The following is a 15236-nucleotide window of genomic DNA, read 5'->3' as shown; positions in this document are numbered from 1 at the left end:
GAAGCGGTTGTCAAAAACAACAGCAGCAAAATAGCGCCCTCAGCTGACAACTTTTATGAACAAAAAGGGATAAAAATGTCATTAAACCTCAATTACTTTGCTGTAACTACAATACTATGAAAACGCGCAAAATGATTGACAGGCAGAAAGCGTTAGAGCCTGCGAACACATTTTTGGTAGCTGTTTACAGAGTCTAGTGCTGTTACAGAGACCGGTGAGATATCTCACTTATTTCATTAATATCTTGCAGGGAGAAGGAACATTTTTTTGCATACCTTTCCATGAAAAAAATCACTTGTAGTACCTTTAAACTGGCCCAATCAGAAATCATCATTCAGCATGTATGCATGTTAATATTACCACAATTGGCCTCGGTGATGTGCTCAAACACGCTCCAAAAGACAGAGTGTCACGTGTATAATTGCACTTTCTCAGCTGACGTCCTTTCTTCAAATATTCAATTATGCATTGTGTGATGTTCTTGGACAGACAGGTGGAGACTGTAGATCGACTACGCAAAAACCTGCTATAGCTTGATTATAACTGTGCATGTAAACATCGTGATGGGTGACGTCGCAAGAATGAACATATCATTTGACCACCCACATTTACATATCTTCACCTTTCCAGTATTTATCAACTTGGTTGGGGTGTTGCTATACGCATCACATGTATAGAGGTTAGCCAGTTATAGCAGAGATCATTTACATATAGAAGTCTTAAAGGTACAGTAGCAAAAACAGCCCGTTAAATTCTGAGGGTCAGAGAAAGGGTGAAAAATCAGGAAAAATGTTACTCGCGTAACCTCAGTTCCCTGAGATGAAGGGATCGAGACATTGCATTTGAATGCTATGGGGAAAATCCCTTTTCCACAACCTAGTTGAAGCCCTTGTATCATAACGGCAATCTTGTGATTGGCAATGATGTTTGAGCTCTGCCCCTTTAGGTGTGCATTTTCCTCATATAAGCAGGCGCTCAAACATAATTTCTTCAGAATTTCTGACTGAGGGACAAGATGTAATAATGCGGCCAAGTTTTGCAATGTCTCGTTCCCTTCATCTCAGGGAACTGAGGTTGTGTGAGTAACTGCAGATGTTTCCTATCGATTCAGTTCACTCAACATTGCATTTGAACGCTATCATCATGCCGCACTACGTCCCATCACGCCACACTACGTAGCGTCATACCCTAGATGTACCAGGGTAGAAACACTTAGAAGAATGTGTATATGTGGTCACGGCCCTATGGCGGTGACTTAAATGTCTTCAAGTGTGTATGAAAATGAATAACCCCACATGGTGAGTTATATAATACACACAATAATTAACCCCCTTCATAAACAGAGGTATGGAGGGAGGTTTTATTCTATTGGAAGTGCTTTTGACTTCTAGTGTGTGTTAATTGGATAGCAGCCTACCCAGGCGGCTGTATTAAAATTATAACAGGTAGCCCGCCCGAATAAGGAGCTCGGGCTCACCCGCTGGGTGAAGGAATAGTAGCTCTCTAGACAGAGAGGACTCGCAAAGTGATGGACGCCACGTCTAGGTTATAAAACCTCGCAAATGTGTTCTGCGAAGACCATCCTGCTGCAAAGCATACTTCCTATAGGGATATACCTTTTGTCCATGCCCATCAGGAAGGCATGCCTCTAGTTGAATGTGCCTTTACGCCAGTAGGGCATCTAATGGCCTGTGACTCATAAGTGAGGACGATCGCATCAACGATCCAGTGAGAGAGAGCCATTGTTTGGAGACGGACATGCCTTTTTTGCGTCCTCCATAAAAAACGAAGAGCTGATCTGACAGTCTAAACTGGCGACTAAGCACCTCGCTCCCCTGAAGAATTTTATGATCAGATCATGTCTGCCTATAGAGCAACCAGCCTCTGGGGCGTGAAATGCCGATATGGTCACTACATAGACCTTAAGCGTTGACGGAGTAAGACCTGCATCTCAATTCAAATGTCACAGATGCAGATAGGCCGGGGACCACTGTCTTTCTGCGATTTGATGCAAAAATAACGACTGTGACATTCTCTCTGTGCACAATACGTGGAATGACCCCTATTGCCTCTCTCACAAGGAGATTTACTACCTTGGAGCACAGAATGAGGATAGAACGCTGTTGAAGCGAGGCAGCCGCATCGCAAACCTGATTGTATAACCGTTCACTACCGTTTTTTTTTTTTACACACTGGGAAATGCTCTAACACGCGCCATGCGAACGCGTGTGTTGAGGGGAGCTGCCGTTTATAAGTCGGGAGCATTTTGTGTGGACTGTAGTTTGATTTTTCTCTGGGATGCCCAGAAGCGCGCCACACGATTGCGAAATGCACGAGTGGGTGCGGATAATGGGCACAGATAGCTACCGCTTATCAGATGGCAGCTTCTCACTCAGAGCGCGTCACGCATCCGTGCACAGCGCTAATACTGTAAAGGCTCGAGCGAGCTAACAATAGACACCAATCACCCACGGTTATCACGGCGAGTGAGTTTGGTTGGAGGAAGAAAGAGCTTTTCAGCCTTCATCGCGCGTCGGCAGCTGCTACGAGGCATGTGCGCTATTCAAGCAATGCAAGGAAGTTTTTCAATAAAAACCGACTCGTTCCCAGCGAGAATAGCAGGGAAGGGCGAGTCGAAACATAATAGAAAAGGGCAGGCGCTCTAGATTCCTATAAACATTATGCTTCCAGGGGGATTCTTCCCGCTGGCGATTGACAGCGCTAATTGTGTCACAGTACAAAGACGCTAAAATATGCCTGAGGATGGCAGCCCTACCGATCTGGGCGTCTGCCAGGTCTCAGTAAGCTCCGTTTGAACCTCAGGGAAGACGACACTGCTTTCTGAACCACGGTCTTTTGACAGCGGACAGTGTGCAGGAATCATTCATTCAGATGAGAATTTTATGGCTCGGCTGGAGGTGACCATTCAAGGCCGAGCTCCTCGAACGCCCGCACAATGATGCGGAGTAACTCGTATCAATGGCCAGTGCACGCTCTTCACCCTCACTGGGGGGAGGGGCTGCAACATCCTCCATGGACCATTCACCAATGCTGCGAGGGACACAGCATCATCATCATCAGACCCGCCGAATATGACAACACCGTGCTCATTCATAGAGGGCCGGTGGTCGTCACGTGCATACTGCACTGGTGAAGACACTGCGTGGGAAGATCGAGGGGCTTGAGGGGCTTGCGCCAGTGCAAGATCCTCCTCTCGTTCTTCCATCTCTACCTCGCTGCCCTGCTGTGGTCCCTCGACACAGAGGAAGCAGTCAGGAGGGCACGGGAGGCAGAATCGTCCCTCAGAACGAGGGTGACCCTAGAGCGTAGCGTCTTGAGACTCATGTCCTCACAGTGAGGGCAGCCTGTCCCCATTACAGCTGCTTTGGCAGGGTGAGGCCCAGGCAGTGATGTGTCACTTACAGGAACCCTTGCGATACGACATCTTTAAAAAGACGCGTACACACAAGCAGCTCTTATGTGTGTTGTACATCACTTGGACGGAATTATATTACATATATTGAAAGGATACAACTCTTGCCTGGATGCTGCAGGAAGCGATCCGGCGGCGAGGCGGAGAGACTTCTTCGTCGGAGCACTAGAGGAGGCGGGTTAATCTTCGCTGCAGGCGCTGGACTCAGGCGTAGAATGTCCTGATTCGTCTGTAGGGAATCCCGTCCGCTGAAGGGTTTCCGTCGACAGCGAAGAGTGGGCTGATCAAGATGAGATGATCTGTCGTAGTCAAGACGAGACTGTTGGTTTTGAAGGAAGAAATTCTGAAGAAATTATGTTTGAGGGCCCGCTTATAGGGCAAATGCATGCCTAAAGGGACGGAGCTCAAACGGGGTTTTCCCCATAGCGTTCAATGCAATGTCGAGTGAATGAATCGATTGGGAACTAAACTTGGTGTAAGAGCATTTACTACTACTGAAGTGTAATATGTGGCCCCTTTAAGGTTTAGCCTTGTAAAAAGTGTTTTTGGAGCTTAATGTTAGCATTTTGATGGCACAATCAGAGGGCATGTGGGGGACTTAATCTGATGAAGAAAGCTTTTGAGAGTTTTTGATTTATTTTCTGGATTAACAGTGCCCTCCTGTGGTTGAATGAGTCACTAAAACATCTGGTTATCTCATCTTGGCAATGTGTGTCTCGTCATCATTGCATGTTGAAATTTGCTTGTGTTTTCAACCATCCGAGTTTAGAAAATTTGAATGCTTGCATCATCAGATTCCCCTTTAGGACATAAATTGTTTTTCTCTGCCTGAGCTTGCGAAAACCCCAGAGCAACAACTCATATGAAGAAATAATGACACAAAATATCAATATGTCCCACTGCCTGAGAGAGAAAAGTCTAGATGTTATAGAAAGGGAAATGATAGCTTATATTATAGAGACATGTTTGCATAGAAATGTTATCATGGTAGATTTTAACTGCATGAAAAGGAAGCTTAAAAGAATATTCTAAGCTTAACTTAATGTCATGTGGCACACTGTTGATTATGACGATGTGTTTACTGTAACTTACTAATCGAAGTGTATGGGGTAAGCGTTCTGGATGGTTCAAATTAAGGATGTGCAAAAGGTGGCCTGGGTAGCTCAGCGAGTAAAGACACTGACTACCACCCCTGGAGTTGCAGGTTCGAATCCAGGGCATGCCGAGTGACTCCAGCAAGGTCTCCCAAGCAACCAAATTGGCCCAGTTGCTAGGGAGGGTAGAGTCACATGGGGTAACCTCCTCGTGGTCACCATAATGTGGTTTTCGCTCTCGGTAGGTCGAGTGATGAGTTGTGCGTGGATGCCGCGGGGAAAGGCATGAAGCCTCCACACACGCTATGTCTCCATGTTAATGTGCTCAACAAGCCATGTGATAAGATGCTCGGATTGATGGTCTCAGACGTGGAAGCAACTGAGATTCGTCCTCCGCCACCCGGCTTGAGGCGAGTCACTACGCCACCACGAGGACTTGGAGCGCATTGGAAATTGGGCATTCCAAATTGGGGAGAAAAGGGGAGAAAATAAAAAAATTTAAATTAATTTTAAGTTCAACCTTCTACCTTTTGAACCTGTTTTTCTTATTAAAAATGAGCACTGTGCATAAACAGCCTCTAGATTAAAAAAAATTACCCAAAAACAAACAAAACAAAAAACATTTGCGCTCACACATAGTCTTCTAAAGTGATACAATCACTTTAAATTATAACAGAATTATCTATTTTTGGTGAACTATTCCTTTAACAACAACATGCATCGGCAAGTTGTAACGGCAAGATTTACATGAGAAGCAGTTTGCATACCACGAAAGGCAAAGGCACATAGAAAAATCTAATTGCAATATTCGAGTAGTGTTCTTACTAGAAAAATATTTAAAGCTGAATGAGTACTCGATTAATCTGTTACTTGTACTCATCTCTAGTTTAAAAGCAGAAATTTGAAACTTGTATTTTTGTTAAAGCACTTGTGGGGGAGTTTGCTCCATGTAGCTAAATAATGTGTATATCAAGTAACCAGATTTATCTTTGTTTTTTTGGTTGGTCAAACAAAACAACTGGTTTCAACTGGTCAAAATGATGAGTTGAAAGATTGTATATTATTTGTAAAAACAGTGTTGGTAAGCAATTTTTGCCACACTAGTTTCATGCTAACATGTAATGCGTAAAAGTTTTTGTTATAGTTTCAAACTGCTTGTTTTAATATTAATTCACTCAAATTTCATGTTTATGCTACAGTTTCGCAACAAATTATTATTTTTATATATATATATATATATATAATATATATATATATATATATATATATATATAAATAATATACACACACACAGAGTGCTGGGTAGTAATGGATTACATGATCAGATTACAAAAATCAAGTACTTGTAATTTTGTTATTATTTTTATTTTATTTATTTGACAAGGACAGCACTCAATCAACAGACAAATGACTGTAAATGAGCCAGAATTAGCCGTATATGCTAATTTTCATCTGTTTTCCTTGGCCAGTTCTTAAAAAGGCAACCTAAAATTAAAATAAAATAACTTATCATAATTATCACATACAGATAATAAATACAATCTAATACCAAAATCAGTACAATGCACACCCTCCAAACAAACAATGCAACACATCCATGAATAAGTAGCAACACTACATAAAAACAAAAGACAAATATCAATGTCGAGCAGACAGAACAAACAACAGAAAGGTAGCAGAAAAGGTCAGTAGACAGCTAGCATTCTAATGTTCACATATTTGGTTGTTAACAAGCCACAGTTTCAGCTGTTCAGTGAAAGAGCGGTAAGTATTTTTTCTCTAATATGCATTGGTATTAAATTCCATTCTTTAGATGCTGTTACAGAGAATGCTGACTGACTGAAAGCACTTCTTCGAATAGGAATGATGCAGTCTCTTGCAGTACCTCTAGTAACCTGTGTGCTTGTTCTTTGCATGATGTCTTAAATGGGGAAGTCTGTTTATTTAAAATTTGACAGCTGTGAAAGCTGTTAGGCTTCTGATCTAGAACTTTGAGGGTACGTTTATATAGAATTTCAAGTGGCTTCATTGTCGATTTGTTGGCCTGTGCCCAGATTGTCAGACAATATGTGGAATGATCATAGCGTTCATATATATCATAGCTGTTTCATAGCTCAGTGATTTTCTGATAAATCTAAAATTACTTTAATTCAAACTCATCTCTTTGGCATACTTTTTTTTTTACATGAGTTTTAAAGGAAAGATTAGAATCAATTTAGACACCCAGGTATTTAAACTCAGTCACAACTTGCAACTTTTGGCCTGATATCATTATGTCTGGCTCTGGAGTAGTGCATGGCCATTTTGAAAAAAACATACCAACAGTTTTGGTTACATTTAGCTTGAGACATGATCGATTTAGTCATGTTTTAATATAATAAGTTTAGAAGCAGCTTGCTCCTTTGTGCATCCTTGTGCATAAATTACTGTATCATCCGCATATAACTGGATCTCTGCATCAGGACAAACGGAAGGCAGATCATTAATGTAAAAACTAAATAAAAGTGGCCTGTGTGTAGATCCTTGTGGGACACTGGTAGTGGTGTTAAGAACAGTGGATTTATGATTATGAACCTTCACATATTGTGTTCCATTTAAATGTGATTCTATCCATTTAAGTGAATTAAAGATAGTGTATTTATAAGTATTCTATGGTTTACTGTGTCAAGCTTTTCTGAGGTCAAGAAAAACCGCCCCTACAGTACCACCTTTATCCATCATTGATGTAATCTTTTCCACACACACAAAAAAAAAAAAAAATTGTGGAGTGGTGAGCTCTAAATCCAAATTTTATGGGATGCAAGGTAAAAACTGTTATTCAAATAAGAAACTATCTGCTCTGACACCCACTTCTCCACCACCTTGGATACAACAGGCAGAATGCTAATAGGCCGATAGTTACTGATAAGCTGGGGGTCACCTGACTGAAAGATTGGCGTTAAAATAACAGTTTTCCATGTATCTAGAAAAACCCCTTGAGAGATTGAAAGGTTAATGATATTTGTGATGGGTGAAACCAAGGACTCTTTCAAAGAGTTGAGCATTATAGAGTCCGTACCATAGCAATCTTTGACTTTGGAGGTATTAAGTCAGTTAATTATCCTTATTAAATCATGCTCCGAGATGTTATTTAGACTGAACAGGGGTTTGGAGGCATCCACTAGTACTCTGTCATTTATAGTTGTAAAACTCTGTGCAATTTCAGCAATAAAATATAAAGTATCAGTAAAGTAATAGAGTCGATAAATTAGCTGTTAAAGGCTTCAGCAATTTCTACTGGATTTTGAGATGTGCTACCATTCAGTTTTAATTGTAGCAGTTTTGATTAACCATTATGATTGACACCGATTAGCTTCTTAATATGCTCCCAAATTTGTTTGTTACTCCAGCCTTACAAATAATACTTACAAAAAATTTGCTTTGGCCTTTTTTTTTTTTTCTCAATTCTTTAGTAATCTTATTGCGTAGCATTGTAAATTTCTGTTTATTGATGTGCAATTTAGACTTTAGAAGTTTTTTTAGCACATGATCCCTCGCCTTCATCAGTTTCAGTAAATCTGTGTTCAACCAGGGTAGAGAGAGTTCATTTGACGTTTCTTTCCTGGTAACATCTTTATAAAATGTTGGGCTTTACTCTGAATTATGCTAGTAAATATACTGCTGTCTTCCTCTACATCCATCCCAAATATGAATTAATTCCAATTTGTTTGGTTTATTGCTGTTTGAAAATTCCCCAAGTTCACTTTTAGGAATTTTAAGGTACTCAGAGGTTTATTTATCATCTTAAATCTTTTATTTGAGAGCTTTCTGGTTAATATCAAATTATGGTCAGATAATCCAGTGATAAGGTTGTATGTTTTCTCTACTCTTTCTGGCCTATTGCTAAAAATTAAATCAATCTGTGTTTGAAAGGATGCTGTTATTCTAGGTCCTTTAATTTGTTGTGTTAGATCCACATTATCTGTCATTTTTTTCAAAGAGTTCCTATTTGTCTTCCTAGTTTATGTTGAGGTCGCCCAAAAGTATAATTTCTTTTGTAAAATCACATTAAGTAGCTTTTTAAATTCATAAAAACTATTGTTAGAGGAAGGCGGGCGATTATAGCACAACAAGAACAAATGACGTGAGATGAGTGTGTAATGCATAGTCCAATACACTCCAAGTCAACAGTAAACAATTGAATCTGGCTGCATTGAATATGATCTTTCATGTAGACCATTAGTCCACCTCTTCTCTCAGATCTATCCCATCTAAATTTATATCCAGGTATATCTAATGCTGCAGATGGTGAGTTTTTATGTAACCATGATTCTGAAAGACACAAAAAATCTAAATTGGAGTCACAAAAGAGATGTTTAACTTGCTCAGTTTTAGAAATTATACTTCGATTATTAAAATTCCCCCCTAAGAGTCCCCTGGGTTTTGCTTGTTGATCCCAAATAATTCTAGAATTATTTACAGTTTTAAAAAACTTCAGTCTGCAATGTTTGAAGACCGGGTTTACAGGTACAACCACACAGTCAGGAGCATCTCCACTGTCCCTTGGTATGTTCGCTGAATAGATTTTGAGCTCTGTGTTCATGTTTTGATGAACAGTTATTAGTTTCATGTTCTGTGTTTATTAAAGAGTACTCACTCTTCGCCGGGTTTAACACAGTCGATGGCAGAGATTTACTTAGTCGGGGCAAAGCCGTAGGCAAGACGATCCTCTGTGCATCTGGCGTCTTAGGTAAACGAGCAATTCCAGGACAGATATCCAAATCCTCAGGCACCACCATGCTTGCTGAGTTCCACAGCACACACCCGTGGCTCTTCCTGTTCACTGTAGGCGCCAACCTCCATTGTACTAACTCATCCACAGCAGCAGTCGCCATCCGCTCCCGGCTCTCCCTCTCTGCCACAGCCACCATCTGTCCTCCAATCTCGCTCCCCGTCACAGCCACCATCTGCTCCTGATTCCCCCGTCCGCTGCAGCCTGCTCCAGAGGGCCCCGAGACATCCACTTGGCTGGGTGTTGATAGGACATTCAATGATTTCTCTTCAGCATTCGGATGGCAGAGGTAGGCAGGGACGTGGTGTATTAGATCCATACTAGCAAAGTCTCTAAACTCCACTATGCCTAAATGTTGAACTTGACTATTAAATGCAGTTGTCTGTTCACGCTGACTTGCATTAGTCTGCGTTGCTCTTTCCATGATGTTTGAGTTTGGACCGGGACACTGATGGACATCTTCGGAGAGGAGCGCAAACAGTGTAATGATGAAATAGCGGCTTGTTTGATGTTTATCTTTGTAAGATTTTTTTTTTTTTTTGGTATCTGCATGGGTAGATGAATGTATTAATCAGGGCTTTTTTTCCATAATGCTTAATGCCCTGATTGTAATGTAAGGTTGTAGATGCAGGTAGCTTGTCATAGAAATATACATTCCTTTAAAAAGATGGAGCTGTGTCTGAGAAGGTTAAAATAAAACTGTAGGTTAAAAGTGCAGCCAGCACACCTGATTAGCCTGACCTGCCTGCTGCAATCTTGAATTTCCAGTGTCATTTTTGGATTAAATTACAATTTTTAAATACTCTTAATCGGACTATAGTTACTTTTTTATAGATACATGATTACATAAATGAGGCAATGGCAGGAAATTGTTAATAATTTATTGATCATTTTCATATATAATATCATCATATTCTTACCCCGAAGCACAGTAGTCTCACAGAAGAACATTTTGTGCATGTGCTCCTTTTACATTACAACAGTAAGATATGCACCTCCGCTAAGGAATAGGTGATTAATAGTAAGGGTTAAAATTAAGTGTCACAGTTTTAAGCTGTTAGCTTTGACCTAGCAATGTCGTTGCTGTTGATTTCAGGTTCGTTACTGTTTGTTCATGTAATGTTTCTATTATTTTATGCACTTAAAATGAACTAAATATGTTTAAAAATATATATTTCTTACTACCTCACCAATGGTGTGCAGCTCACACTTTGAACTTAATTGCGTCAAATGATCTAGTGGATGCTGTCTCTAAGGGTTCTTCCTGCAGGGTACAAAATAGTTCAACTGCAAAATGTGCAGCAATATGGAACAAAGCCCTTCGCTCTACTGTTGCTGTTGATGCAGTGGAGTCCACTGCATGATACTTGACAAAACTTGACACAGTTGTCCTTGTGTGACTCGGTAGAACTGCTGTTTTAAAATATTCTGCTCTTTTAGAATATTCGTGCTTTTTTAAAGATAATATCTTGCACCTCAGCTTTGGAACAGGCGATGGACTAACAGTAAGCATTAAGGGTTAAAAGTTTTTCTGTGTTTTTAGATGAAGCTTTGACCTAGGCAATGTCATTTTATGTTGATTTTATGGTCATTAATGTTCGAAACGCTGCTATTGTTTTATGCACTTAAAATTAACTTGATGTCTCAGTGTTTTGAATTTCTAAACTTTGACTATGCCCTGTCATTGCTGTTAGACTTTGTTTATTTCATTAATGTTTAATGCACTTTTTAAAATGTCATAAGGAGCTGTTTTTGTGAGGCTCTTTTTGTTTGTAATAATGAAATACATTTTCTTCCTCTTTGTACTTTTGTTAAAACTATTATCTTACTCAATTGCATGTGACATAAAATATAATTAGGTTGATTAATGAAATAGAATTAGGTTGAAAGTAATCCAAATGTAATCTGATTATAATAATGTAATCTATGAAATTACATGTCTGATTGCATTTTTGGTCATGTAATTTGTAATCAGTACTTGATTACAGTTCACAAGTAATCCGCCCAGCGTGTGTGTGTGTGTGTGTGTGTGTGTGTGTGTGTGTGTGTATACACATACATACACAGTGGCAAGAAAAAGTATGTTAACCCTTTTGGATTTGGCTGGTTTTTTAATTGGTCATAAAATGTGATCTCATCTTCATCAATGTCACAAGTATAGACAAACACAAAATGCTTAAGATAACACACAAAAAATTATAATCTTTAATATCTTTATTGAACACATCCCATTAAACATTCACAGTGCTGTGGAAAATAGTAAGTGAACCCTTGTATTTAGTAATTGGTCGATCCTCCTTTGGCATCAGTAACCTCAACCAAATGTTTCCGGTAGCTGCGGATTAGACCTGCACAACATTCAGAAGGAATTTTGGACCATTCTTCCTTACAGAATTGCTTCAGCTCAGCCATATTCTTAGAATATCTGGAGTGAATGGCTCTCTTGAGGTCATTCGGCACTGACTGGGTCACTCCAAAAGGTGGATTTTCTTTCTTTGAAACCTTTCTGTAGTGGATTTACTTTGATGCTTAGGGTCATTGTCCTGCTGCATCACCCAACGTCTACCGAGCTTCAGCTGGTGCACAGCTACCGTGAAATTATCCTGTAGGATATCTTGATAAACTTGGGAATTCATTTCTCCCTTGATGATGGCAAGCAGTCCAGGCCCCAAATCAGCAAAGCAGACCCAAATCATAATGCTCCCTTCACCAGACTTCACCAGTGGGATGATGTTTTCATGTTGGTATGCGGTGCCCATTTTACGCCATAAGTAGTGCTTTTGTATTCTTCCCAAACAATTCAACCTTAGTTTCGTCAGTCCACAAAACATTTTCCCAGTAGTGTTGTGGAGTGTCAAGGTGGTCTTTGGCAAACTTAAGGTGCACAGCAATGTTTTTGTTGGAAAGCACTGGCTTCCTTCGTAGTGTACTGCCATGGACACCATGTCTGTTTAATGTTTTCCATATAGTAGACTCATGAACATGTTAACCGGTCCCAATGATTCCTTCAAGTCTCTAGCTGTCACTCCAGGGTTCTTTATCTCATTGAGCATTCTGCGGTGTGCCCTTTGAGTCATCTTGGTTAGACGGCCACTTCTAGGGAGAGTAGCCACAGTACTAAGTTGTCTCCATTTATAGACAGTTTGTCTGATGTGGACAGATGAATATCTAAGCTCTTTGAAATAACTTCTTGTAACCCTTTCTAGCTTTATGCAAAGCATCAATTCTTGATCGTAGGTCTTCTGAAATCTCTTTTTTTGAAAGGCATGTTCCACGTCATCAAATGCTTCTTGTGAATAGCAAACTCAATGTTTGAGTGTTTTATATAAGTCAAAGTAGCAGTAACCCACACCTCAAATCTCATTTCATTAATTGGATGCCAGTTTTGCCAACTCCTGAGTCTAATTTGCTTTTGTTGACATAAGAAGCCTGTTTGAATGATGTATTCAATATGTACAAGAACAATACAATAATTTGTGTTATTAGTTAAAACAGATTGTGTTTATTATTGTAATTTAGATGAAGATCCAATCAGATTGTAAGACAATCATATATTTGAATGCAGGTAATTCCAAAGGTTTCACATACTTTTTTGTGCCTCTATATATTAGAATATTATATTGATAATTATTATCCATTATTATTCTGAAAATTAGCTTATGGAAGTATTTAGCTCAACACAACTTTATGTTTGTGTTTCAGGAAGCAGGTCCTGGCAACTAAAGCAGAGGCAGAACGGGACGGCGTTAAAGTTCCCACCACTCTGGCTGAGTACTGCGTGCGCACACGTGCCCCTGCGCCAGACGAGGGGTCCGATCTGTTATACGATGATTACTATGACGATGAGGACTTGGAGGATGAGGATGAGGATGATGAGGACTGTTGCTATGACGAGGATGACTCAGGAAATGAGGAATCATGATGACATTCCCATTGTCGTCTTCATCAGCATCACTTTAAAAGTTGAAATGTTAAGGTATTCGCCCTGCATTTACATTCACTCAGATGGCCATTTTTTTTTCCTAAAGGACTAATATGTTGATTTTAAAGTTTGTTTTTGTTTTATCAGCATTATGTTTGCTCCGTGTCATGATTGTGCTGGCCTTCTGCTTCTCTCCAATCGCTTCTTCTTTTTTGGCTTTATGCTTTCAGACAGCTCTGTGAACGTCTCTTTCTAAAAAGAATAAGAATGAGCTTGACAGTGCTCCCAAAAATGAAAATTCTGTCATTTACTCACCCTCATGTTGTTCCAAACCTGTACGCCTTACTACTTTTTGTCTGGCTTTCAGCCTTAGTCACCATTCAGTTTCATTGCATAGTTTTTTCATACAGTGAAAGTGAATGGAGACTGAAGTTGAACATTCTTCCTAAAGACTCCTTTTGTTTTCCATGGGACAAAGTCGTATGGGTTTGTAAAAATATGAGGGTGATTAAATGTCAAAATTGACATTTTTGTGTGAACTGTACATTTTAAGGTTCGAGTGATTAATTAAAAGAATCTGTCTGTGATCTTTGGTATTGCTTTTAATCACTTGGATCTCCCACATTCACTTTTTTTTTTTTTGGCCTTCAGCAGGTCTGAACAGTCAAGCAATATAAAGCTAATGGAGTTTGGGGTCAAGGTTTTCTAAATATAATATTTTGTTTTCCCCCTTGAGTATTTGGAAGTTACATTTGAGGAAGCCCTGATTAAAAATGCGAGTATGGCACGTTGAAATGAAAACTTTTGGCATTATAAAAATTGAGGGAAAAGATATTTCAATGTTGAGGCCTAATTCTGCAATGTGCTTAAACGCCACACATTATTTAACTTATAGTGTCACTTTAAATTATTGTAATTATGTATTTCTTAGTTCATATAGGACCTTACCAGAAAATGGATATAATCAGAGTTAATTGGATGGGTTGGTGAGTGGATGTTTAGTCTTTTCTGTTGTGCTGAGTTAATTTTTTCTTTTTCTTTTTTTGCATTGCTGATATTCCTGTGTTGTCCTCTCAAGTGAATCTTATTTAATCTGTTGTGTGGTTTGCTTGTTTTTATACATAGAGGATGTATGTTTATTCTTTGTCATCACTAAAGCATTCATTCTTTCATCTGGGATGTAGGGTGACTTGTGGACTATTGAATGATTTTTGTGCTGTTTCTTTTGCATTATTGCTCAGTAAAATTATGGCACATCCTGCAATGTGATGTCATATTTGAAACTGTCCTTTTCGCTGCCTGGAGGCTGGAGAAGGCTGGCTCATACCGACAGACTCTCAGGATAAGCAAATCGGAAAATGAAAATTCTAACAACAAAAAAATATTTTTCTTCACACCTGCAAGTCATCCATCTTTTCAAAATTGTTTTGTGGACAATTTACAACCGTATCCCATGAGGCTGAGATGCACACAAGGATATTCGGCTGATTTGTCATTTTATTGAACTGTATGTATTTTTACGGTTTGTTGGCCTATTTAAAACTGAATAAAGATCTTTATTAGAATAGTTGTCATTTCTTTTCTTTAAAAGCAGTATTGCAACAGGGTTACTTTACACTCTTGGTTCTCTGTTGTGCTCCGTTTTAAAGCAAATTGTCCTGACATTGTCTTTTAGTAGGACTGGGTAAAAATTTCTGATGCATCGTGATCTTCATTTAAATGTTCTCAATATCAATTCTTAAATCCCAAGATCGATCTTTCACTATAAGCGCACCTTTCTACAATGTTTATAAATCACTCGCATATAAGACCAACGTGTTTTGCAACTAAAAATAGATGCGATTCTCCACTGGCTTGTAAATGTTCAGATTTCACTCGTCAGTGATTGAGTAGTACATTAGCAAAGAAGTTCAGCATCCTTTCACTGCATGTTTGGCGTTAAAGTTTGATTGGACTTGTTCCGAGTAATGTGTGTCCAAAGACGAGATCCACGCAATCCATTTGTCATTTGAATAA

General features: G+C 39.4%; 1 protein-coding gene across 1 annotated transcript in view; it reads left to right on the top strand.

Annotated features, from left to right (window-relative positions):
* The window catches only part of LOC127443178 (ubiquitin-conjugating enzyme E2 R2-like), a 28601-nt gene extending 13816 nt beyond the window's left edge, over positions 1–14785 (top strand). Inside the window, exon 5 of the mRNA XM_051701759.1 lies at positions 13001–14785. Within this exon, the coding sequence (XP_051557719.1) occupies positions 13001–13220 (220 nt within the window). The 3' untranslated portion in view covers positions 13221–14785. The remainder of the gene's footprint in view (positions 1–13000) is intronic.
* Positions 14786–15236: the final 451 nt, after the last annotated feature.

The sequence above is a fragment of the Myxocyprinus asiaticus genome, chromosome 6 (assembly GCF_019703515.2).
Source record: "Myxocyprinus asiaticus isolate MX2 ecotype Aquarium Trade chromosome 6, UBuf_Myxa_2, whole genome shotgun sequence".
In the NCBI taxonomy this organism is placed as follows: domain Eukaryota; kingdom Metazoa; phylum Chordata; class Actinopteri; order Cypriniformes; family Catostomidae; genus Myxocyprinus; species Myxocyprinus asiaticus.
The sequence above is the reverse complement of the archived record's forward strand: the minus strand, read 5'-3'. Positions and strand labels throughout refer to the sequence as shown.